The 27,346-nt window shown below is 36.6% G+C and overlaps 1 protein-coding gene across 7 annotated transcripts in view; it reads right to left on the bottom strand.

The window, feature by feature from the left end:
• ELP4 (elongator acetyltransferase complex subunit 4) overlaps positions 1-27,346 on the bottom strand; it is a 138,388-nt gene that overhangs the window by 55,615 nt on the left and 55,427 nt on the right. For 6 of the 7 annotated variants that reach the window (XR_008972353.1, XM_057411003.1, XM_057411004.1 and 3 more), the window contains 2 exons: positions 25,903-26,011; positions 23,081-23,187 (listed from right to left, as the gene is read on the bottom strand). Coding sequence is in view for 6 of the 7 variants with exons in the window: in XM_057411003.1 (XP_057266986.1) it covers positions 23,081-23,187; positions 25,903-26,011 (216 nt within the window). In the remaining variant the exon portion in view is untranslated. Of the gene's footprint in view, positions 1-18,837; positions 19,255-23,080; positions 23,188-25,902; positions 26,012-27,346 lie in introns of those variants that run through there. The other variant, XM_057411002.1, reaches the window with a different exon arrangement.

Consider the following 27,346-nt stretch of genomic DNA (forward strand, 5'->3'; position numbering starts at 1 on the left):
ATCATAACAACTCCCATGGAGCTGTTACAGTTTATCAGGTCAGTGATCTGCATACTGAGGATTCCCTAAGTACTCATTGACAGGTAGCATCTCATATACAGTTGTACTAAACTAATAATTGCTTCAACGGAACTGTTAAATCCCAGTTGCAAGAACAAATTAATTTAAAACCACTGAGACAGCACTTTGTTTTTTCTAAAGATCTGACAAATCTAGATAAATTTACTAAACAAAGACATCTAAGCAGAACTATCCTCAAATATTATGGCTGTTTGGCATTGTGGTTAAAAATAGTACCCACCTTGTCTTCACTGAATTACAATCACTACCTTTCTGCTGGGCAAGGGTGACCCAAAACCTGCCCTTGACACTGTTAGAAAAGAATGAATCATACAGTTAATCATCTTAATTGAAGACCTGAACTGGCTGTTCCTTACGTCCTCAATTTCTTCCTCAGACTAGTGCTTTCTTCTGTCTTCACCTCTTAACTTATTTTTTATCTTTCTCTTTTCTTCCACATCCCAACAAGTGTTTAGCATTGTCATCTCAGAGACCTCTGATTTCTTACTCTATCATTCCCCCTCACTACATTAATGTGCTACACATTAGAGGAAAAAATTCATAGAGAGTATAGAAAACTTTGCACCCAAAGGTGCAAAAACCTGTAGTGATTTACCTGCTCCCACCCACTGTATCATGCAATGACACAACCAATTTCCACCCTAGACAACTTTCTGGCTTCCTCTGAATTTGAGACAAAGCTGAGCCTGGAAGCATTCATGCAGACTACCATAGAAAGTGAACTACTACAAGGAAACTGCCTACACAGAGTCAAAACACAGCTCCTCTAAAGGCAGAAATACAGAAGAAAAGGCTGATTCACAATGTGAAACAAGAATACCTTGAAGTTTATGCCCACGATGAACTTGTGCCTGATAACAGTATCCTCTGCCATTAGGTACAGGCAGTGATATACACATCATGAAATTTTTCAGGGCTAACAGTGATATTTCTGTTAGTTCTTACATCGTCTGCTCCACAGAGCTCTGAAATCATATGCTTCAAATATTATTTATAGTCCAATCAAGAAGCAAATAAACCACGCTGCTTGGTTATGTCACTTGCCTTTTATGACTCATTTCTCTTATAGCTACCAGGACACATAGATCTAGCTGACATTGGTTGTTGTGTGTTTATGAAAATGTTCTTCATGAAAACTGTACTTCTAAATCAGATGAAACTTCAATCAAATTTACATTAACAGTCAGGGTAGTCACAGTATTCTTGCACAGTATTCTTCACTCAGCAGCTGAAAGTGGATAGTCAAACCAAGGAACCAAAACAAGTGGAGTAAGTATCAAAAACCCTTCTGTTGATCCATCATTTTCATAATACTGGCTATGATTTAATTAAAGAGATAATATGATAGCACATAATAGTGTAACAGTAGCACTCAGACGCTGCAAACTCAGATTGTGACAGTTCATTCCTCAAAAGTTAAACACCATCATAAAAACTAAGAAGGAAGTAATACTTCTTCCCTTAGAACACTCCTAGTAGGTAACTTTTCTCCTCAGTCCATATATTTTATGCTTCCCTTATTGAGACCTGAATTACTTCTCTACAGTCTTTTTCTTTATTGTCTTGAGAAATCCATGCATATTCTCAACATTATTGCATTATTACCTTAGTCCAGTGTTTTGGTCAGGAACACCAACCTCCATCTGCCCTTCTATTATCCCCTTTTTTACTACTGAAACAAACACTACGCACACTTCTTAATTTTCAAATTCCTTGCAATTTAGTATCACTTTAAATGTAACTGCTTAAAGAGCAGCATACTTATTTTCTATTTGTGAAATCTATTTCTGGCTTTCTCCTCTTAGGTTTGGGATGCCCTCCGTATGAAAATTCACAAAATGTCTCATTACACTCCTTCAACAGTTCCTCAAAATTTTCTTCTGTGAAAACCTTTTCCCTCATAGAACTCAGATGTCAGACTAATACAAGGCTTAGGCTATGCTGATGGAATCCTAACACAGCAAGTTACTGACTTTTGCCTCTGCTTAAGAAGATAAGAACTGGCATTGTTAGCCTAAGCAGATTTCCCAGCCTCATCCTAATAGAGATGTAAACGCTGTTTTTGCTGCAGCCAAAGGATTAGAGATAGGATCAGGGTGTGCGCTTATGTGTATGTGTAGCTCCCTCCACAATACAACTAATTTTCTTTGCACAGTCTCACCTGTAGTGGCAAACAAGGTCAAAAGCCATGACTTGCAGAACTCTTCTCCAGCTTTTTCTCCTGACATTGCCTTTCTTTTCCTTTTCCCTTCTCTTTGCAAAAGGAATAGGAGAAAATGCAAGGATTCTCTTCTTGTACATCTCATTTGCACAAGAAGTTTTTGACTGCTGCACGGCTTGGCAAAGATGAAGAAGGCCGCCATAGAATGAAAAACTATTGAAGGTTCCTGTGGGACTGCTGGAGAAGGAGGTAGTCTTAGGATAAAGGCATTTTACAAGAAAGGGAGAGAGAGAAACCAGGAGAGTTAGGCCAGAAGCAAGCTTTTGTCCAGCTGAGATACAGGACCCTGGAGATTCCTTCAGCTTTAAAGGCTAGTCCTTTACAAATAAGGATATAAATGGTAGAATCATCATGCTGGATCTGAACTTGCAAATGAAGCATAAACTCAAGCTGGGCCAACATAGTTCTTTCTGTTGTGCACAGAGAAATACAGTATGAATCCTCACCTCTTAAGCGCTTTTAACTCCAATCAACAGTAAGTTCATCTTCCTTAGAAGCAGATGTATGCAACCAGGGTCCCTAAGCATTACAGAACATGCAAACTGTGTAACAGCAGACAGACAAAATGAACTGAATAAGCAATGGTGACCGTGTCCATAACTCCTCTGTCTTATATAATCTGCAATGGTATTTGACGGTAATAAGTTGGCCTATCTTCAAAAAGTGCTAAGGCAGCAGAAGACTGAAGGTAAAAACTCAAAAAAAGGGAAATAGTTCACAGATTTCCACTGAGAGGAAGGACAGTGTGATGAAACACCTGAATCAGCGGACCTGTATCAATAAAAGTGGTTGGACTGATAAGTTTTCCTGTTCTTTGTAACTGAAGCCAGTCTTTGAATATTCATGAGGAACAAGCTTCAGTCTGTGAAAAAAGTTCTTTTCTGTCTTTGTCTTTATGGGCTCTGGGGAGCAAAGACATCTAAGGATGTCTAGAATTTTTATTGTTATGTAGAACTTTCATCAGTTGTGGAGCTAAATGAAATAATTCATCAAACAGATGAATTTCAGATACTGGAAGGCTGCTATGAGGTCTCCACACAGCCTTCTCTTCTCCAGGCTGAACAGCCCCAACTTTCTCAGCCTGTCTTCATATGGGAGGTGCTCCAGTCCCCTGATCATCCTCGTGGCCCTCCTCTGGACTTGTTCCAACAGTTCCATGTCCTTTTTATGTTGAGGACACCAGAACTGCACACAATACTCCAGGTGAGGTCTCACATGAGCAGAGTAGAGGGGCAGGATCACCTCCTTCGACCTGCTGGTCACACTCCTTTTGATGCAGCCCAGGATACAGTCGGCTTTCTGGGCTGCAAGCGCACACTGAAGCTGGCTCATGTTCATTTTCTCATCGACCAGCACCCCCAAGTCCTTCTCCGCAGGGCTGCTCTGAATCTCTTCTCTGCCCAACCTGTAGCTGTGCCTGGGATTGCTCCAACCCAGGTGTAGGACCTTGCACTTGGCATGGTTAAACTTCATGAGGTTGGCATCAGCCCACCTCACAAGTGTGTCCAGGTCCCTCTGGATGGCATTCCTTCCCTCCAGTGTATCAGCTGAACCACACAGCTTGGTGTCATCAGCAAACTTGCTGAGGGCGCACTCAATCCCACTGTCCATGTCACCAACAAAGATGTTGAACAAGACCGGTCTCACCACTGGTGGAGGGACACCACTCGTTACTGGTCTCCAGCTGGACATTGAGCCATTGACCACAACTCTCTGCATGCGGCCACCCAGCCAGTTCTTTATCCACCGAGTGGTCCATCCATCAAATTGATGTCTCTCCAATTTAGAGACAAGCATGCCATGTGGGACAGTGTCAAACCCTTTGTACAAGTCCAGGTAGATGACATGAACTGCCCTACCCCCGTCCATCAGTTCTGTAGCCCCATCAGAGAAGGCCACCAAATTGGTCAGGCAGGATTTCCCCTTAGTGAAGCCATGCTGGCTGTCACCAAGCACCTTGTTGTTTTTCATGTGCCTTAGCATGCCTTCCAGGAGAATCTGCTCCAAGATTTTGCCAGGCACAGAGGTGAGACTGACTGGTCTGTAGTTCCCTGGGTCATCCATTTTCCCCTTCTTGAAAATGGGGGTTATATTTCCCTTTTTCCATTTGTTGGGAACTTCACCTGACTGCCATGATTTTTCAAATATGATGGACAGTGGCTTAGCAACTTCATTTGCCAGTGCCTTCAGACCCGCAAATGGATTTCATCAGGTCCCATGGACTTGTGCACATTCAGGTTCTTAAGATGTTCTTGAACCAGATCCTCTCCTACAGTGGGCCAAGGTCTTCATTCTCACAGTCCCTGCATCTATCTTCCAAGAGTTTATATTCATAGCAAGCCAAGTGTTTGGTTGCTAATCAAGTGTAGCAGTAAAGAAGTTAATGCATTAATCCAGCTGCTAAAGGCATTCTAATATTTGGGGTCTTTGTTTGAATCATAGAATGGTTTGGGCTGGAAGTTACCTTTAAGGGCCATCTAGTATAGAAGAGCAAGATTACTTGGATCTTCCTATCGTGATTCTTAAAGCAAAGATGAGGAAGGTGGACAGATGAAGAGGATGAACAGGAACATCAGTGAAAAAACAGCTCAAAGATACATAAGCAGCATTATATAAAGAATATACATCACAACTGCTATGTGGCCTTATTTATCATTCCACGCCTAGTTGTATTAAATTCATTTTTAGAAAGTTTCCTACTGTACCTAAAGTTCATCCCAGCATTAAAATTTATTATGAATGTTGCTATTCAAAATTTTTCCAATAGCTAAATAATAGCAAATATTTTTCCAATAGTAGGAAATATTTTTCCAATAGCTCTCTTGGTATAGTAGTGTTGCAAAGTCAGTAAAAAATGTTGGGAAGTAGTTCAAAATCCATAAAATGTTAAGACATTGTTTTTAACAATGAATGGCTTCCCAAAATTGCATTTGAAACATAAACATGGAAACATATCATAATACCACAGAGTATTGACAGATTGATGGAAAAATCACTATTACAATTCAAGAGGGGATGCTGTATTTTTCTGGGGTTCGTCTGTTCTAATAGATGTAACACTTTTTTTTTTTTTTGCATGCTCTCTTCTGGTAACTTTTATACTTGTTTCAAGACTTTTGTACCATCAACCATATTGACGAACTCTCCTATAATTAGTACTGTTTGCTCTGCTGCAGATCACACCTGATGAAACTTAAAATTCATTCCCATATGTTCTCTCATCCTTAACTTTATTTTGAACTGACAACAGTCTTCTCATATATGCATTTAGGATACACTATTTGTATTTTAAGCCAAATAACCTGAACATTTATCAGGTCTTTCTTAAACGAGCACGTAAACACTCGCTGAACTCAATAACCCCCCTGTCCCACAAAAGATGTTTCTCTCTGTAGACAAATATTCTAGTCTTTTCTTTCATACTTAAAAAGAATATCACCTGAATTCCTGGGGTCAACTTAGCCAAGCCAAAGTATCCTTGTTTTTATTGTAACTGCAATCCAATCTCCTAAGATTCATCCTCTCTGAAAGGGCAAACAATGCCTCTGCTATTAATATACTTTCAGACTGATTTTTTCTAAGTAATGGGTATGAGCTTTATAGACATATCAACCAGATAGATGTTCATACATCTATTGATTCCATTTGCACAAATGCAAACAGCACACAAATGCTCAGTTTCACAAATCAGCAGTCTCTGCAGTACAGTTTTGTGTAAATAGCTCTCACTGCCTGCAAAAATCCCCAAATCCTAAAATGAGGTTTTTGACATACGGCCTTTAGTCAATGCAAAGTCCGACTTGACACTTTCCTAACATCTGTTGTATCTCAGGAGTCGCAACTCTGTGTGGTCCATGAAGTACTTTTCAGAGGATGTGAAGTTTTATCAACATGATAGAGAGAATTACATATTCTCTTTTATAAAAATTACTATTTTTTGAAGTAGGCATTTAAAAGTCTATCTTCAGTCTCTGAGAGCAATAATTTAATTTCAAGTAGATTTTAAAATTATGCTTCTGTAATACAAGGGCATTGCAATGATCTCTTCTTGCTTCTACAATAACAAAGCTGTTCTGAATCACCACAGTGTGTAGATATGGAAATTGATAAGAAAGCCTTCCCCTGAATTATAGACTAGATATGCATCATCCTTATCTGCTGTTTATGATGTTTTAATGTCTTGAAGAGTTCTTACGAGGAGCGTCACTGCTCTCACAACTGCTGTAGTGACTTAGGATGCACGAATACTCACAGAACTTTAATATTTCTCATTTTGGGCAGCTTCCCCTTTTTTTTTACAGTGGCCATCTTTCTTGAATATCTAATATGATACATGAAACAACCGTACTACATAACTATGTTTACCAAACTACGTAAAACTGAAAAATATACGGAGTGATAGGAAATAATAACTGACAGGAAATCATGCTTATAATGCTACCAATCTAATTTATTCAATATTTTCAAATTCAGATTTTTGGTGACTATACCAGGCTAAGTCATCAGCACACATGAGCACACTGTGATTGATTTACAAACAAAACTGGTGCAGATAACAAAGTTATCAGGTTAATACATATATTTATTAAAAATTCTTCATTTTAAGACTAATTGTTAAGAATCAGGAAGCGGTCAATAAATTTAGGCCCAAAAGTGCAGTTGCTCCAGTTACCATGTATTGAATATATTACTAATCTAGCATTTTCATTGAAGTCATAAGTCACAAATCATTCTTGGGTAATAAATACGACTGAATATACCAGAAGTCAAAACCATAGTCATATAAAACTGCACATTATAAAACCAGCAATCTGTCTTCTCAGTCACTGCCACTCAGTACTCCCAGAAAGGATCTGTCACATACGCTTCTAGACAGACAGGGAACTGTCACAGAGAAACTATTTAAGAAATCAAAATTGGAATATTGGAACCAAAAAAGAAAATCTAAGCATTGAGAAGTGACTAACGGCCTCAGACTAACACAGAGGAACAGATGAAGACAATCACATATATACGTTTTAGGAATCTATTGATAACCAACGTCAGAATCCTTTTATGCAAGACTGAAGAACAGCTCTCTAACTACCACCAATCCTTACTTTAATATGAATAGCAGGATGTGAACTTTTCATTTTTCAAACTGTTGAATGAATTTTCAGACCCTAACCATCCAAATCACACTCCTGTAACTTCTTTGGTGCTGCAGCGGTAACAGGATGGAACTCCTCTGCCATCTCCAAACCTGTTTAATATTTTTTTATAGTCTGTAAAAACAGCATAGCTAGTTAATATTTGATAGCAGAGGCCTGAGAAAGATCTGATTTTTTTATGACAATGTTTTCTTCTGATGTGCAAAAGAACTAAGAACTATTATGTATGAGAAAGAACATTATGTCAACTCCTAGCATAAAGCTTTGATGTCACACAGCAAAGAATACACAAGAAAATCTGAAAGCCAGACTGAAAATTTAAGAAGTAGTTTTTTAAGAAGTCATGGTTAATACCAAGGGAAAGAAGAAAAAAAAAGTTCTGAATCATTTACCAACCAAATAATTACTGCAAAGAACAAGAAATGTTGAGGCAATAGGACACAAACAGCTGTGGTTAAGTGGGTGCTCTGTGCTTTGGCAACCAGGTCTAACATGGCAATATCGCTGCTTGTACCCATGAGAGCTGGTTTAGACATAGCAACAGTTGCACAGGGCACTGTGCTGTGATACAGAATATGCTCAAAGAAAAAAAAAAGTTGAGAACAAAATTAATTATAATAAATGAGTAAATATGGAAAGCAGGACCTAAGTTAGGGGTAGATTTAGCATACTGCTACTATACCAAGTGAACAGAGCATGGCTGTTTAGCTGAGTTATTCTTCCTTGCCTTCAGTGCAGCTGGTTACTAAGATTTATATATTCAAAAGGGTCCTGATTCTTCTGGACTTGTTAGGAAACACTACAGGAAGCATGATACTCATATTACTTAGCTTCCTCCCCACAACTAAAATAGATACATGTACCACATTCAGTTGTCAAGCATTTCAAAATTATTATTAATTCAGCTTGGACTTAATCTGCTGAATGAAAAAGACTGAAAAAATGTATTTCAGTTTTAAGAATGGAGAGGACTATGACTTGATGTGTCAGAAAATTAGGCTGACAGTCAAGCCTTCATGAGCGCACCACTGAAACTGCCCTTTCCATCAACAGGAATGGACAGTACTTATTTGAAAGGACAATGTGACTGTCAGACACAGAAAGCTGACAGACAGCTTTTCAATCCAGTAAGCATACACAATATGAATAAATTTACAATTTGGAAAAAAATTACAAGATTTCAAGATTACAAGAACAGAAGCAGTTTTTGCTTTGTCATTCTTTCTTAGGTGTATTACCAAAATGCTCCAAGCAGGTGTAAGCTTTGGTAAAGGTCAACACAGTAACAGGCATCTTGTCTTAAGTTCGACTATCGCTGCTGATCTATTAATAACATAACCTTCTAACAAACAATACATGACATTTTAGATACCTCTGGAATTTTTTACCTCCTATACATCCATCCAATATTGCAAGGGTTTGTCTCAGAGAAAGACTTTAACAGTTCTAAATTAAAAATCAGAAGATGCTTCACAAACCCAAAATGCTTTGGTTAGGAGAAAGCAGCAGCTATGCAGCTGAAAAAAAGGGAGTCCAAGAAAAAAAATCCTCTCTGTCTATACATGCTTTGCTAAAAGTCTCTTGACACAAATAAAAGGATCCTCCCCAACATATGGAGGAGCTGCTATGCCCTTCCGGGGATGGTCTGTAGCTATGTTCACCTCAGGCACGCCAAGGAGAGGTGAATTGTCAAATGCAATTTCAATCATTGGGTGGTTTGGTTGAGGCAGATTAGTTGTACGCAATCATGATAGATAGTTTATCCCAGCCCGAAACTGCCGCTTGGGAAATCCTGCACGCAAACGAACAGAAACTCAGTCATTATTAGTGTCAAGAAGGTGCACAAAGGCAAAATTTGGTTGGCAGCCAGGCAAGATGAATCAAGGCGAAAAAGTGACCAATTGCGTGTTCAAAATAGAAATTGATAGGCATGTTGTAGTTTGGAAAGATTTTAAACACCAGAAAAAGTCATACATTATTAATTATCCAGGGATAAATATTTAAAAAGTCTTTCTCTATGGAGAAATACAATTTTTTAAGTCAATGTATATTACATGTATAGTGTCCTAATTTTAAGCTTTTTCATCCCAGAAGCTTCAGTATGACAGTTCCTCACACTTATTATATAACCTCAAATATTCCTGTTCTGTAACAATATTGCAAACTAAAAGTTAACCACCAAATAAACATTTTTAAAACAATTACAAGGTATATGAGTTTTGCTGAATTGTTTGTAAGCAAAGCAATCCTTGGCACCCCTTACAGTGGAGCATAATGGTCATATTTATCACCGTTACCTTTTCAAAGGTACCTAAATATTTAATGAACGAAATAATAAAATCCACCTGTGTGAGCAATCACAATCCTTGTTTCTCTAATAAATAGCAAAAATTTGCTAAAAGAGAATGTCCTCAAGTTTCATTGCCTGAAGTGATACACTCTGACAAATCTAACAGCTCTTTCTGTGTCATTCCTAATGCACTTGTCACTCAGTATTATCCATCCTCATTAATGACAATGGGAAAGTTTATCTTGGGAACACGTTTTAAATCATCCACTCTTTACAATGGGACCATGAAATCTCTTACAAAACATGAGGCGGGAACTACTCTGACAATAAAACCCCTTCCTGGCAGCTTTACTCTTAGTTCCTGTTCAAGGAATAATGTGTTTATCATATGACCATATGGAACAATATATTAGATGAAACTTGAAACAAGAATAGCTGGTTCAATTTTTTAAGATAGGAGGTAATTTTATAATATTTTTATTATGCTGAGAACAGTAAATCTTTTAGGAGCATAATTTTGTATGGAACTATAGTTCTTTTCGGGGAAAAAAAAGCTTAAAAACCACTCATAAAATAGTTTGAATATTAATTCACTAAACACTTGGTATAAATAGTGATACTTCTGTCAGTAAAAATTATTGCTACAGACTGTTCCTGGCTTTGTACAAATTCTGCTTTATTTATAGATATTCTTACCAGTTGTCTAGATTGTGCATATAACAATACACTACTTATGCCTAATTGTCTCCAGTAAATACTCTGTTTTGCTTATGAGTTCTGGAAAATTATACCCCCCCATGTCAATGCTATTTATGCACTTGTAACAGATCGCAATTATTCCCTTCAGATGTGCTAATGTAAAAACTGCAATGCTGATTGCTCTTCTTCATAATGTTGTTTGTAACAACATTAACTATCTTCCATAAAAGCAGCAGTTAATGTACCTTGCTTTCAAATATGTCTGCTCTTACTGCACCTTCAATAAATGGTAAACTTTGCAAAGTAACAATGTAATTTCAAAACACAAACTAGAGAAACAAAAAACAATACAAAGCAAGCATGTGCTGCAAGAAGGTATTACAGATGTTTGTGTGAGCACAGATAACTTCTACACCGAATGTGCAGAATAATGTCATAAAGGATACAAATCCACACCATGGCGTGGATGAACAAGAAAGGAGAAGGAAAAGCAGAACACACCATGCATGTGTATAATTTTTAGTTCAGACTACAGAAGGAAAAAGTGCTTCTTACATGAGGATATAAGTAATCTACTCTCAAAATGCTTTCAGTAACCCTTCTACCTTACAAACACAGCAAAATTTTCCTTTGTAGGTTTAGAGGCTTTTCAGTAACCTGAATCTAATTCCCATTGCTTTTCCAAAGCCAGAACACCCGTTTCAGATCAGGAAAAAAAAGACAACACAGATGCAAGTCCATATCAAAATTGTGTCTCTTCCATACTGCAGCTGTGGCCCTGAAAATTCTTAAATTTGCCCATGTTTTCTTAGGACAGAACAAGCACAAGCCAGTTCTTCCTTTGCTGTTTCCACAGGTTTTCAAAAAAACAAAACATAAAACTACCAGAAGTTTCAGATTATTGCTCAAGATTTTAGCAGGCAATAGTGATTTGTCTTCTTACTCTGCAAAACCTCACTTGATGAAAAGAAAAATTAGAAATAATGTGGCTTTTTATTTAACTGCTGAGAAATTAAATACCTCATTGTAAGTTCTTATCAAAACGTAAAGAAAACCTAAAAAGAAAAAAACATAAGCAGGACACTAATAAAATAAAGCTAAAATAAAATAAAATAAAACATAAAATATGTTTATGCCTAGATATTTGAATGTAGATACTTTAATGACACATACACACAAAAAAACTTGACCTAATACATTTAAGGATAATAATAGTTTGCAGAATGCCTCTTAAGCAAAATGTGAATTCCATTTAAGTATACAGCCCTTCTAAGCATCAGGAATCTCCTTTTAGTTACTCGCTGGAATATCTGCACACATTCAATATTCATGCTGTCTTTCTATCTATTTTTTAAACAGAGTTAAAGGAGTAGCTAAAACTCTGCCAATAAAATGACAGGAAGGCTATTTTTAGTCTAGATGATGTAGACCAAGTACAAACAGCCCATGGCTATGCTACTGTTGAGGATCAGATCTAAACACAAATACTGGATTTTCTTCTTATTAATTCCTTATTTTAACAGCAACAAGAATTACAAATGAAATACTGGTTCTTATCTCTTAATAAACATCCTGGGAGAATCATTTCCCTCTGTATTATAGAGCAAAACCTCATATAACTCTTGTCAAACCTACTCTCTGGTAGCAAAAGGTTTGTGAAAGGTCATTTGAGGCAGCATAGGAAACCTGTAATCCACACAGAATTACAAAGTCTTGTACCAAAAGGTTAGAAGTACTGATTAAGAAGTATATGGTGTTGCCTCAGGGGCTTTAGATTACGCACCTGAGACATAACTGCCTGAAGAGACTGCAGTATTTATTGATTAAGCAACACATTACCAAATTCCTAATAAATCAATGAGAGAAGAGATGAAATCAAGGGATAACACCACATCATAAAGAGCTGAAAATAAAATGCTGCTCAGTTAGTGATATATAGTTGCTCAAGCAGCTGAGGGATGTGTTTATTCTATACATCACATACTGTATGTCAGGATGAGTACAAGCTGTGGCTATATCTACAAGGAGACTTTCCTTGGCCAGTCCCAAGAGCGTAGCTTCACCATAGCCTACTTGGATCCTACTCTCAATCTGCAAGTCAGCACTACCAATTCCGGACACCTATGTCTTTAAGCCAAAAATACTAAAACCAGAACAAGGTCTTCCTTAGCTTACTCATTTCCTCTTTATATGATAAATGAGATTTAAAATAAAAAGTGGTGAATATTGTATTAAATCATTCAGAAGTTTCCTTAAAGACTCAGCTACCATGGGGAAGCCGTCGACCTGAAAACTTTTTAGTTCACACAGAGCCTATTTTTTTCAAAACAAGTGAATGTACAGCTCCTTAGCAAAGATTACTGAAGATTTTAAAACTTCAAATATTAAACAATTATGTTATATTAAGAAGGGCAAGCACCATTTTGAATGTAAGGCAAAACTGATTTCTGTTGAACAGCCATTCTCACATCCTACTTAAAAATGATGAACTTTTTTGTTTGGTTTTTTTTTTTTTTTTTTCCATAGAATCCCAGACTAGTTTTGGTTGGAAGGGACCTTAAAGCTCATCCAGTTCTCACCCCCTGCCACAGGCAAGGACACCTTCCACTAGACCAGGTTGCTCCAAGCCCCGTCCAACCTGGCCTTGAACACTGCCAGGGATGGGGCAACCACAGGTTCTCTGGGCAATCTGTGCTAGTGCCTCATCACTCTCACGTCAAGGTTTTCCGCTTTTACTTTCAAACATGACTCAAGCAGGCACACTGCCCAAAGGTTAGTGATTTAGTATGAAGAAAAGGTAAGTCTATTTCATAACTGATTTGTAAACATATGAATTTAATGAATCTCTAACTGAAAATTCTTCAGTGATTTTTGCTATAACAGACTTGAAGTAGGATGAAAGAAGATGAAGAGCCTACAGACAGTATTTTCATAAGCTAAAAACTATGGGTTTCTCAAACCTTAAATATCTGAGCCATTTAAAATGAATTAGCGAGTGCTGCCAGCTGTTTTCTGAAAGTCAAGCAGTCAATGGCTGGTATACACTGGCACACAAATTCACTTTATTTATGTACTTTTGGGTATCAATACAAAGCTTTGGTTATTGCACTCTATACAGTTACCACTCACATTCTTCAGAAGGAATGAGGAAAGAGGGAGCTGAACTGCAACTTGGTAATCCCATTCAAATTCAAGATGTTATTCTGAAGGGTGTTAATACTGTGTTAACAGTAAGCTGGCCAGAAATACCTCTTGAACTGCAATAAATAATCTTCCTGGGGACAGTCTCACTTGATATTTGAAAAGCTACTGGTTTTTAATATGCAATGAAAAATTTTAAAACTGCATTATGCATAACAACAGATTCCTTTGAAAACCAGACGTAATACAACCAAGAAAAATAAAAGAAAAATAAAATCAATAACAAGCAACTAAAACAGCTGTGAGATAGAGAGCAATAAAGATGGCATGACCAAAATCTAAGTCTGTTTATGCCCTAGGCACCATACTCCTCAGCCATTTTGCTTATGACAATCTACTTTTTGCACAATCCTCTCAGCCAAGAATAAAGAAATAAAATGTATTCTGGAATTCAGTCACAAATAATACCTCATAATTTGGCCAAAGCAGAAAGTTGTGTTTGCACAACAGTTACAGAACATTTTTTCTTCACTTGCAGTACTTTGTAGTCTATTTTTCTCCCCCTGTCTCATTTCAGCACTTTTGTTAAGTCTTTCAGACTAAGAATAGTAAGACTAGTTTGCTCTCAATAAAATGTTCCTGTATATTAAAAGTTCAGTAAAGGGTAATATCCTTTGTGAATCAGTAAAACAAAGAGATGAGAAAAATGGCATGAAAAAGTTTTTTTAGAGGTGAAGAATTTAAAGAAACCATAAATGAGTGGTTTCTTACAGATTATGTTCATCCAAAATCACTAATATTTTCATAAGACTGGAAATGTTAAGCATTAATCTTGAATTTGCAAGATTACAAAAAAACAGTTTGGAATTTGTTTGATTATGCATGCTACTAGTCATAGCAAACATTTCGCAACTTTGCTCTGTTGACCTACAAAATGACATTTTAATCCTTTCCAAGTCTTAGATGGGGCTACCTTACAGTTTCCTACTTTACAGAGTACTTTGAATCATTTTCTGCCCAAAGATCAATAATCAAAAGCATAACAAACAGTACTGAGATGAGATGATCCAGATGGATATGCATCTACCACGCAGAGATGTAAATTCATCCTCTTCTCATTCTTTTCAGTAACAGCCCTGAACTACTACTTAGATGTATTTCAATAAGGTTCAGATATGATGTAAACTGGTGCTTGAGAAAATCTGACTTCCTATAAGCTTAAATTTTTATTTTCCTGCATTAATGTAGATGTACAAAATTTAGAGATCTGTTCTACTGTGTAGAATAACAGAATCATAGAATAGTTAGGGTTGGAGAGGATTTTAAGATCATCAAGTTCCAACCCCCCTGCCATGGGCAAGGACACCTCACACTAAACCATCTCACCCAAGACTGTCCAACCTGGCCCTGAACACTGCCAGGGATGAAGCATTCACAACTTCCCTGGGCAACCCATTCCAGCGCCTCACCACCCTCATAGTAAAGAACTTCTTCCTTTTATCTAACCTAAATTTTCCCTGTTTAAGTTTGAACACATCACCCTTTGTCCTATCACTACAGTCCCTAGTGAAGAGTCCGTCTCCACCATCTCTGTAGGCACCCTTTAGATACTGGAAGGCTGCTATGAGGTCTCCATGCAGCCTTCTCTTCCCCAGGCTGAACAGCCTCAGCTTTCTCAGCCTGTCTTTGTACGGGAGGTGCTCCAGCTCCCTGATCATCCTCGTGGCCCTCTGGACTTGCTCCACCAGCTCCATGTCCTCCTTATGTTTAGCACACCGACATAACATGTAACGGCATCATTAAATTTGTTATTCTTTGTAAAGTGAGAACATCATACAACTATGAAATATCCTATTTTTATTAAAACTTGGTATTTTAAAAAACAGTTAATAGAGGTGGCATTCAGCTCCAGCTGAGAACTATGCGTATAGTGCTTAATTCTTTCTGCTTCTTAAACACTCGGCATCAGTATCGAACTTATATTTATAGAGCACTACTACTTTAGTGAGAAATATATACCTTGTAGATAAAGAGTTTTTTAATCTTTACCAACCAACATTTTAATGAATGATCTCTTTAGCCTACCTGTCCTCTAATACTAAGAAAGTAGGAATATTCTAACTACTTTATTTTCCAGGCAAATAAAAGATAACTTGACCCATTCATTTACAGACTGAACAGGGCCAATTCATTTCATGCTGCAGCACTGACCCTTAACATAGATCCTGTAAATGAGCAGTCCATTACAATATGTACCAGTGACCTTTAATTGCATTAATGGTTTTGTTGCCTGTTCTTCCATTGCAAAAACACCATTATGGTATAAATATTTCTAAACAACGTAATTATTTGTTTTAATAAAAATATATATGACTTCTGTTTACTGACAACGAACTGCAGATGCGCTGTATTTTAAGTTTTAATGTTTAGAATGGAACCCTCATGTTACACTTGTAGAATGTCAAACAACCCATAAATCAAAATTAATTATGAAATAAACTTCAGGATACTACAACTCTTTGTATGCAATCTAAAAGTTAACAGTACCTTCCCATATTCATCTTCAGAACATTAAAATAATTTAGTCTACATTATTCTGTATTACACAATAAGGTGATTATTTTCAAAGTAAATTTGTCCACATGTTCACAATATACAAGTTGAATGAAATTCCATACACCACATAAAACTTATCACTTGACTTCAGTTCTATGTACCATAAATATTCAAGGTTTTTTTCTAACTATGAGCACTCCGAGTACTGTTTTACCTCAAGTTCTTACAATCTAAAAATAATCTCCCAAAACTTTATCTAAATTGTACTGTCACAATTTTAAACACATTTATTTATTCAAAAGTGTTTGAAAGAATGTAATATATTTTTGACAGGCAGCCTTTTACAATATTGAAATAAAATCCTTGATTTCATCAAACCCTTCATATTCTGTGCCTTATTCCTGCAAGGCTCATGCCAAAATGATTTAGTTTGATTTTCTTTAACAATGGTAGGTTGGCTTGACAGCATCTGACAAAACAATTCAGTGAAGTACACCATACCAGGTAAAGAACCTGAACTGGCTACTAGATGAAATAATGCAAAATTGAGCTTGGAATTATGATATTATAGTTTGCAGAAGTACCTTTTTGCAGTATTACTAATTTTAGATTGAGAAAATTTTATTGTGTTCTAATTAGTATCTTTTGAACTATGTTTAAATAAAACAGTGGTAATTTCTTTATTAATATCATAGGGAAAAAGGCCAGCAAAAATCAATGTAACAGTGGTTTGACTGGCTTAAATTTAATCTGAATTTTATTACAATGTTTTACCACTCTCTGTTAGAAAGTTCAGTTTTATGTGCAGAGTTCTCTACATTTGAGTCCCTGAGCTGAAGTGGAGCATCCAATACTACAGTCTGCCCCAGGTACGATGCTATCTGCTCAAGGCAGGCTGAGGAGAAAGAGAAGTTTTCCACGTAAGCTCCAAGGGTACTTGTGTTCTCAAGCACGTGGGATGAGAGACCCCAAGGATTTTATTACACTAGAAAATTAAAGAAATACACTTTCTGCTACCCTAAAGAAAAGTTATGTCTCACATTTCAATCAGGAAAAACTGTAAAGTTTCACTTATGCTCCAGACACTGGGCAGTGGGGCAGTCACAACTGTGTTACCCTCTGGCTTGGTAAAAGCAGATTCCATTCTGAGGTTGTAAGGCCCTAACATGGGGTCAAGTCTTGTAATGCCACGATTTATCTACCAAAGTACATTGACTGAGCTCCCAATATTACAATACGTATCACGTAGCGTATACCAGCATTGGTGTTACAATGCGTGAACGTTATCTCAGCAAACAAGAATTCATTTCCAATTGCTAAAGAACTATTACCTTACTGAAATTTATAACAAACCAATGTTTTGCCTTTTGTCAGATCACTGGCTCACAGATTCTTTTTGTTAAAATAGTGCCTAAAATAGTTGATTAACTCAAATGTGTTTGTTTATTTATAAAATTGCTCAATTTTATAAACATCAGTGAAATACAGTCAGCGTTAGGGGGTGTCATTAATGAAAGCTGCTTCAAATTTTGTTGGAAGAAGCCTATAAGAAGTGATGCTATTAGAGGTACAAAAGGCGCTTTCTAGTCTCACTGATACACATACATGCCATAACAACCTCTGTATTTTAAATATATGCTGATCCCATATGTACTGATGATTGGGTTGATTTATTGCTCCAGAAGAAACAGCTCATGAATAACCCTGAACCATTATGTTTGTATCTGTTCTTGATGCGTTTAATGAATAACTACAAAATGTTCCAGGAGCACAGTTCTGGCACTCACTGACACCACCATCTCCTGAGTCTCTTAGGACCAAACTGTGTGATGCTAATACCACACTGAAGCACTGAAGACATCAGTTCGGACTTGGTCTTACCACCTCTTTTGGTAAATAATGTACAGCAGTGGCTAACTGCACTTCTTCTTTAAAATTTATTACAGTACAACTGGTATTAAAAAAACCCAAAAGAGAAAAACAGAGAATTCAGGTGGAAGCTACCTAAGATATTTCCTGGTTTTAATGGCCAAATTCACTATCTTACAAAAAAGAGTTTTAAGCCTCCATCCAGATACCAGTGCTGGACACAGCATACACATGAATGTCTGGAGTTGCAATTAAATATTAAAAATATTTTGGCAATCATTAATTTTCTTATAGTCTTTTTTGACAGATGAAGAAAGGACTTTATTTTAATGCCTTTGGAATCATACATTTACTTTAATTCTGTACAGACCTAATTGCTGAGTTTTGTGATTATGTTTCCTTCCAAAGACATAACCTTTTACTCTGGCAATTACCACTGGCAAAAATGCACTGCAGAGTGCTCCATAGTACCATATTGAATCTGCCTGCCACTGAGAAACCAACAACTTGCTTGCCACAGGACTCCTCTCATTCTGACTTACTTCTCCTATCAGGAAACACCTCTCAGAAAAGAATCTTTTGAGCTCAAACATTAAGCTCTGGAAACTTACTTATTTTTGCTGTGTGGCAATTCTTTATATAGCATATGACACTTGGTTTCAAATTGAGCTGTTTTTTTAAGATTTCTATTCTGGTTTGCACAGGTGCTATACAGCCATTAAAAAGAAAATCGTATCATCTGGCTCGTACTCTTACCTCTGGCTCTCTGATAAAAGTCACAACAAGCATTTATTTGACAAACTGTACTATAAAACTTGCAGGAAAACGCTTATTTTCTTCACTATTACGAATTGACTGTTACCAGAATACTTTAAAAATTAGCAGTAAAACAAAACTAGGGAATTAAACTCACAAATTTTCCTATTTGCAAACATTTATATGAATTTATCAAAAGTTTTAACTTTAAATACCTAATTTCAGAGGTTAATGTTGATCAGCCAGTAACAAAGGGAGTTAATCAAATATGAATCTTCTCCAAATGTCTTGTCAAACCAGGTAATGATGTCCTGCCAGCCAAACTCAGAGGGAACATGTGAAACAAATACAAAAGTAAACAGGCCTTAAGCTGCCCAAGGGAAAGTCAGCAAGATGGCAATTTCAATCATTTGGAATAATACTAAAGCAGCCTTAGGCTCTTCTCAGAATGGAAACATGTCACTGTTACTGCAATATTTCAACAAATCAGACTGAAAAAGAAAGGAACACTTATGTAATCGCAGCCCTGGAACAGCACTTTAATCTACAGTAAGGTGGAAAATAATTAAGAGGAAATTCTCTTTTTGCAAGTAATCATAAACATACGTAATAACAAAGGCAAACAACAGTTCCTTAGAAATTTTGAGGAGTGAAAAAAAATCAAACCTAGGCACAGATTCCTTTAGTTTTCATACAGGAGGCTTTGGAACAACAAAGACCAAGTTCTACCAAATAAAACTATGAAGCTAATGTGCCTGTGCAATTTATCAACTGCTGAGGAAAGTTACATTCAGAGTTACAAACAAAGCAAAAAATACTTCAAGAACAATTCTGCTGAAAAGTTTCATTAAGATGAATGGGCTGTCATATCATTTAACTGAGAAATCAAAAAATATTTCAAATATTTGGGGAACTTATCTAATCAGTAAACTTTCAGTATGTGTCTAGTCATGTAGCCATCTTTTAGTCAATCATCAGAAAATCAAAGGCAAATTGGCATGACTCAACCCAAACTTTAATACCGCATGATTGTGTCCTGTAAGCTTGTTTTGTGAGAGGGCTGCTGTGGTTTTAGCAGAGAGATTAACGACCGGACCTAAGCTGGCCTCCAAACCTTGCCCTGCTGATGCCTCAAGCCCTTTGAAGTCTGACCATCATACCTGGCAAAACAACAGTGGGAACTAGGCTGGTGTCAGATCTAATCAAGTTTCCTGCCTCAGCATAGCTAACTATGGGGTACACTAATTGGCCCAATTGCGGATTATACCTTTTGCTACAGATTCAAGACAATAATTTAGTCAAATGATGGTTTTTATCTCCTTCTAATTAAGATTCCGAAGTGGGAAGAAATAGGATTAGACAGGCTAACTTCAAAATTGTATCCTTTAAAGTGGTATGCACATATGACAGATCTCTGATAATATTCCATATAATAATATATCACTAGTAACTACTGTGTGAAGATCTGGGAAAGCTTGATAGAGCTACTGCACCTTTTATGATAAACATGTAAGTTTTCCTTGAAAGGGTCTACCACATTATTTACGAATGAAAAATGAACACTCATAAATATTAATAAAAAAATCTTCAATTAAAAAAAAATCCCTTCAGAATACATTTCAGTCAATCTCATTTTGATGACGAAGATACAGGAAAACCTGCAACAGTTCAATGATTCTGCAGACTATGAAGAGGAGAAGTCCCTCTCACAAAACTGCAATCTAATAAAATGGATTTGACATTTAAGGTTGTTTTACAGATGAGGGCCAAACCATAAAATGATTTAACTGGTAAGCAATCCAGAGCTGAGAAAATCCATGTCCCATGCCCTTATTTTAAACTGTCAAAAAAGAATGATGTAGGGATGAAAAGCTTTTTTAGAGAAATTTTGCCATAAATCACAGGTTGTATATTTCTAACTTTTCTTACATAATTTGTTTTTAAAATGGCATTTCAAGTAGAGGTCAGTATTTTCACCCTAAAGTGTGTATATCTAAGCAGTAGATACATTTTTTTAAAAAACTGTAACATACTCAAAATACATTTTTACTTCACATTTAACCTACACACTAAAGAAATCATCAACTTAGATGTACTTTGTACAAAGTATACTGTTGCTTGTACACAATACACAGCGTTGTGCTGCTTTGTTTTTACCGCCAGAACCAAACCTGACTGCTGACACAACACACTCTAACTGCAGAAACCCATCTTATTCACATCCCTTCTTAATTCAGTTTTCCCTTGCTCCCATTTTCTTACGGACCTCAGTGTGCTACTCAGCGTAGCTGCCTCCCCTATAGTATGAGGAAGAAAAACATATATATTATATTATAGATTACTGAAATGTGTACAGGAAGATCACAGTAGGACACTGACCCTGCATGTTCAAAACCGGCTAGTTTGTCTTAGTTCAGCAGCTTATAGAAAGCACACCTCTGACAAAACCTGGTTATTCTAAAGGGGGTGCAGCTAAGCAAGGAAGGGAGAAATTATACAGGCAGGTCATCCATGCAAGTCTAGGGCAACAGGTTGTTTCAAGAGTTCTGCTACACCCATTTCCAACACTTCTGTCCCACTGCTAATTCCATGCTTTTTACAGAGACTCCTGCTAAAGGTTTTGTCATTTTTTGTTTGGTGTTGGTTTTGTTTTTTTTTGTTCCAAATCACATTACAAATTGGAATCCCAAATACAGCAGACAGAAAAAGATACATTCTGAGTCAGGACTCAGTGAGGGAAAAAAAAACAAATATTCTAATTCATAGCCATAATAAATGAAAATTTACTATGTTGCGCAATGAGGGTGCACTCTTCTCTGCACTTCTGAAAATATTAAGAATGTTTGTATTTCAAAATCAAACAGATGGCTATTAAGGTATTTGTTTCTAATGTACCGCTCAAAAGCAGTTGTTAAAATGGGTTAACTGGTTTCACTAACCACATTCCCTGGAAAGTGAGAAGCATTATGAAGGAATGTCTTTGGGAAAAATGTCCTCCTCCATGTATTTGCCTTTAAGTGGCTTCTGAAAAGGATACCTCTAGTTGTGAAATTTCTAGCACTCATGCAGAGATGACCTGCATGAAGAACTGGCTGCCTGATTAACTATTAACTACTCTCAATAGGGTTAGATAATTAAAGACATTGATGACCATTAATTAGGAGGAGGGCACCTTAATTTGTCACTTGATAGGGCCCTTTCAATGATTTATAGGTTAGGGCTACTTGCAATTGTGAAGGGGAGGGGGCAGTGAAGAGAGAGAACCCTTAAGTTACCTTATCAAGTGGCCAGCTAAAAAGGGCAGAGGGTCAAATAAGGGCCAAAATGGTCACTTAAGGGTGAAGTCCCAAACACCAAAGCAGTGCCAAGCCACATTGACCATCATTTGGTGATGGAGTAAAAAATATGCTAATTTATTGGTGGCAATTCTCTCTTTTTATGGTTTCAAGCAGTTAAGACAAGTGGCCTGCTTAAGAGCTTTTCATCTGAAAAGAGATTAAACAAAATGGTTTGTCAGGGATGCTTGGCTGTTTTATGTCTTTGTTAAAAAAAAATTTGCCCAGACTGTACCAATGACTATCACAGCGCCCTGAAAGCCATCTTCCATCTCTAAGCACTACTTGGTTAATAAATACATCAGCTCTAATTGCTTAATAGTGCTATGTTCATTTGCTCTTTAGCAAGATTAAAATGAAATACATCTTTTGTATTACTACCTTCTATCAGGACTGTCTGCATAAAGGTCATAGAAAAAAGTTTAAATTTAGTAGGAAATTTACTTAGGGACATTAGTGTAAATGATACTGTGTTTAAAATGACATAAAAGAGCGAAAGGTGATTTCTGTAATGCAAAGAAAATGGTTTCTGAATACTGATAAGGACACTTATCCCTCATACCACACACAATTTTAGGCAGCATTAGACATTAAAATCCCTCTACTGGGGTAATAACATGTAGCTACTTTCCCACCCACTAACACAAGTAAGAGCAAGTCATTAACATTTAATTAAATATGCTCCCGACATCCTTAGAAACATGTCACACTTTGTTATTGAAGGTTGTGGCCTACTTTCTATGTACATTTTAAAGCCAAATAAACTATTTATAACAGACTGATTTAGTGCCGCAAATGAGACATTTTTAATTAGAATTCATATAACAGGATTTTATAAAGTCATTCTGAACAGCAAAACCAGAGTGAAATGAATTTACAACATCTGATGCATATTTCATGCATTTCACAAAACGAAACATAAGAGATGGGATTAGCTCCACCTTTTGGGTTCTAAATAGTGAAACAAAACTGTTTCTCTTACCTCAATGGTGAACAGCTTCCTTTTTAATCTAAAAGCAAGATCCTTCGTGTCTGACACATCACAGATCAAGCTATTAAGCCGAGGAATCTGACGTACATGAACCAAACCTGGTGGAAAGAAAGAGTAAAGGAGGAAAAAGAATTAAGAAAACGCTGTCATCTAGATGCATAAATTAGTCCTACAGCAGAATTCTGTATATTTACACACTCATCCTCCCCTTTTTAAACTGGAGCTTACTACCAGGAGCAATGAAGCAAATGGTGTGATTATACTCAAGTAATCAAGCAGAATAAGATAAACAGAAATCCTTTTGCGAGGAAAACTAATTGCACTTTGGTACAGAAGTACAGATGTAAAGAGCGATCTTAGTACTTGTCAAAACTACAGCCGGTTTGTGTGTGATTTTCTCTTTTATTTACAGTAAGCAAATATGGCTATCACCTTGCATGCTGCCCACGGCACCACTGAGTGATCTTTATTTTATTAAATGCACCAGTAAGCAGCCAGCAAAACAAGGCTTATGGGTTAGTGATAACCACTGAAGCTCTAATGAGAAGTACTTCATTTTGCGCCCTGAAAACGACTTGAAATCAAGTTGCTGGAAAATACTGATTTAGATCCTGCTTTTCAAGAAATTTTAACCCCTATGCCATGCTTGGAGAAATACATTTTCTTTGTGCAGGAGGCTTACAGAGCTGTTCAGATGATTTTAACAGTACTAGGTGCACTGCAAGCTCTGCATTCTGTCAGCTAAAGCTCAAGCTGATTTTTTCTGACAAGGACGCTGGATGGTTTTTGTGCAGCCTAATATAGTTTCTGAACAACCTAAGGGTGATTTCCTACATCTGAAACCCAGGAAAATTCTACAGGGCTTCTCAATTACTGGCCTATATTTGCTATTCATAAAGTCACCATCTAAATGGAAATACTGAACATTTATAAAAGACAACTTACTTGAAAACGGCAGCTGTGAGAAAAACCCCAAGCACTAAAACCCTAATTTAAAGTAAGGCAAGTATTTTTGGGGGGGTTTATTTTTTTTTTCTTTTTTTAAGGAAGAATAAGGGTAGAAAGTTTCCTAAAATAGAAATGATTTTAAAAGCACCATTTTTATGGGTACCAATTACAAAAATTCTCAATAGTATTAGAAAAATATTTTTATACTTTGAAACCTTCTATCCCTGTCTCCAGTCTGGTGACATAGGAGAATTATTTCTTTGGCTCATGAGTTCAAAATAGAATTATTATGTATAGAAATACCAGGTACAACACAAGGTTGCTTATACACAGTATTCTAAAATTTTTACTTAAAAATCAGCTATATAATTCTTCTGTTATTATATGGACTTTCCAATCATTTAGATTTACAGACAGCTTAATAAAATTATTTGTGTAGGATTCATTAAATAATGCAATAATTTAAGTAAGCTTCTATTGAATGTCAAAATCTTCCACCATCTGCAGTAATTAAATAATCTTAAAATATATTCTTAAGCAAACAGAATCCACAAAGTTAAAACTGTCAAGAATACCTTTTTTAGAATGTTAAGTTACGGTTGCCTAAACCTCAAAAGCTATGTATATTGGCATATCATTTTTATTAAGTAGTACCAGAAATGATTTAGCATACAGTTTTACAGGAACCCAGGAAATAACTGCTAAAACACACATTGTCTTAAAGAATTTCTTCCTTTCCCTGAGAAAGGGAGCATCAAATTGACAGAATTATGTTAGCATAAACAAATGCCACAGCACCATTATACAGTTGAAAAAATAATGAGGCAAATTATTCTAGCTTTTGTTCACATTTCTTTTTTTGTTCACCTTTTTTTCAGATAATGAGATGTGCACTATTTTCAGATTAAAAAAGATTTTTCTCTGATTTATTAATTACAGCCTGCATACACACAGTGGTGTCTCAACACCATCTTTGCTTCTTTTTCTGTGTATGCTGCTGTGGAAAACACTGCCACATTCTCACATGTTTACAGCAGGTTTTGGATAAGCGGTTTACTTTCAACTAAAGGTTTCTATGGAACTCCAGTAGTATCATAATAATAATAGCTGTAATTTATGCACCCTTGGAGCACCGCTCTGGATTAGCTAAAATTGTTTCTCATTCACTGCTTTGGCTATGCATAACTTCTAATCTAGTCTTTTAAAACTTAAATAGTTCTGCTGAAGCAGCTAACATAGTTTTTGGGAAACAACAAACAAGATTAAACACCATTACACGTTTCGAAGATAAATCACTTGAAAGTCTAAATGATTTTGTACCAAAATTAGTTTTGCATTTTCCATGCCACACATATTCATATTCATTTCTTTAAATGCGTAAGTGCTATAACATAAAGCTGAAAACCAGAACATTATTTTTAGATCAAGTTTATACAGCACACCATTTAGCAGTTTATTCACCTTAATATAATATATGTTTTCTTGTGTTCTCTATTTAAAACTTGGCAGATCAAAAGTATTGATTTCACGACAGATTCAGCTCGCTGGTCAGATGATTGCCAAGGTTCCTCTGCATGTGAATTCCCCAAAGCCTGCCTGTTGAGATGTACATCTGATTGAGCCATGCCTCCGTAATATGGCTTGACAACATGCAAGGAGTTGCCATGTTTCCTTTGCAGCCTTAATGCACTTTACTGAAAATTTTCCTAACTCAAGCCTGGTTAGCAAGGAGAAACATCTAAGAGGTTTATTCTAAAATGAAATCAAATGCTACTTTATAGCAGATACCCAATTGGAGGGTAAGCCACTAAGTGCCCTAGAAACACTCAAGGCAGACTTTTTGCATTGCTAAAGAAGGAACTTACCATGGTAGTCCTTGTATAATGGATTGGTTTCTCTCTCTGAGCCAATAAATGATTCAAGACCAAGTACTGTATCTGACAAGTTTGTTACACGTTCCATAATTGCTTTATTCTGTAAGACATGGAAACAAAATACACATCCTATGTGATGAAAAAGGTAATTAATGTTCATAGAGTAAGCCTTGGTCTTCTCAATGGCAAACTGGGGAGAAAATAGGTCATAAATACCTAGAAATTACATTAGAGGGCTTTTTTATTTTTTTAAGAAAAAGGACTTGAAATTTTGGTCTAAAGAAAACATATATTTGACAAGGAGAAACTATAAAAGGGCTAACTCAGCAAAAAATTAATATTTTCCTAAATCTTCAGAACATCAGCATTTGCTCACATCAAGAGATATTTACAAACTATGCGGCAGTTAAGCACCTCTCACTGACTTCTACTATGAGTCAAGATGCCCAGCTTTTGTTTGTGCTCTGAAAACTTTGGTTTTGGATACACTTAAGTATATCTCTAAGATTTTGAGCAAGTACAACCCACATGATTATTCGTTTTGGTCATCAGTCAAAACCATGGAAACCCAAAGCATTTCTTTCCTCCAGTATTTTTCTTTCTAAAAGTTACTCTCTATACAACATATGAATCTAAGGCTTCAAGCAGCATTAGAATTTCTCAATATATTTGTGGTAAGTGAAGCCTTATGCCTCGTGCAACAATGGAGTGCCATGTGCCTTAAATAAGCTGTTTTCTGTGCAGTTTTCCTTACTTCATTTTATGGAGCAGAAAACAACATTCAAAGGTGACAACAGAGATCTTCAGAGGTAACTCCAGACTAAATGTTCTTAAATGATTTGATGATGTCAGTATTTAATGAGGAAAAAAAAAAAAGAAAAAAAAGAGACAAATCTGTGCTAAAAGCAAAATATTTCTTTAAAATAAGAAGTTGTTATCTTGCAGCTGCCTGGACAGCTGGTATACTTTGGAGTAGAGAGAAGGGAAACATCCCTTCGTAAGTTGGAAAAGTCCATTCATTGTACTGACATACAGGTTCATTTATTAAAATAGCGATTAGTACATCAATTGCTTTCAGGAACCCATGTTTCAGTGACAGTCTATTTCCTAGTCACAGAGAGGCCTACAAAGCAGACATGAAAGCTGAACATTTCCTACTCTCATCAAAGAATAATCTGAATTCTCCTTGTTGACCTCTACAGAAAGTAACTTGTGGCCTGCCTGCACAGACCAATCTGCTCAGGTTACAAGGCCTAAATCCACAGATCCCATGGCACCTTTACACCCCCTCCCATTCCCACCTTAGGGCCAGATGGCATTAAATCCTGGGGACTGATCTCTTTTCAAAGCCCGTACTTGTGCACAGGCCAAAATGATCTATCCCCACAGAATCAGGGAACTTCAGTTTTACCTGCAAAGTCTAATGATGGATAAT

Source organism: Pezoporus wallicus, unplaced genomic scaffold, assembly GCF_028554395.1.
Source record: "Pezoporus wallicus isolate ANWC-B61680 ecotype Strahan unplaced genomic scaffold, APGP_CSIRO_Pwel_v1 contig_5958, whole genome shotgun sequence".
NCBI classification, from domain to species: Eukaryota; Metazoa; Chordata; class Aves; order Psittaciformes; family Psittacidae; genus Pezoporus; species Pezoporus wallicus.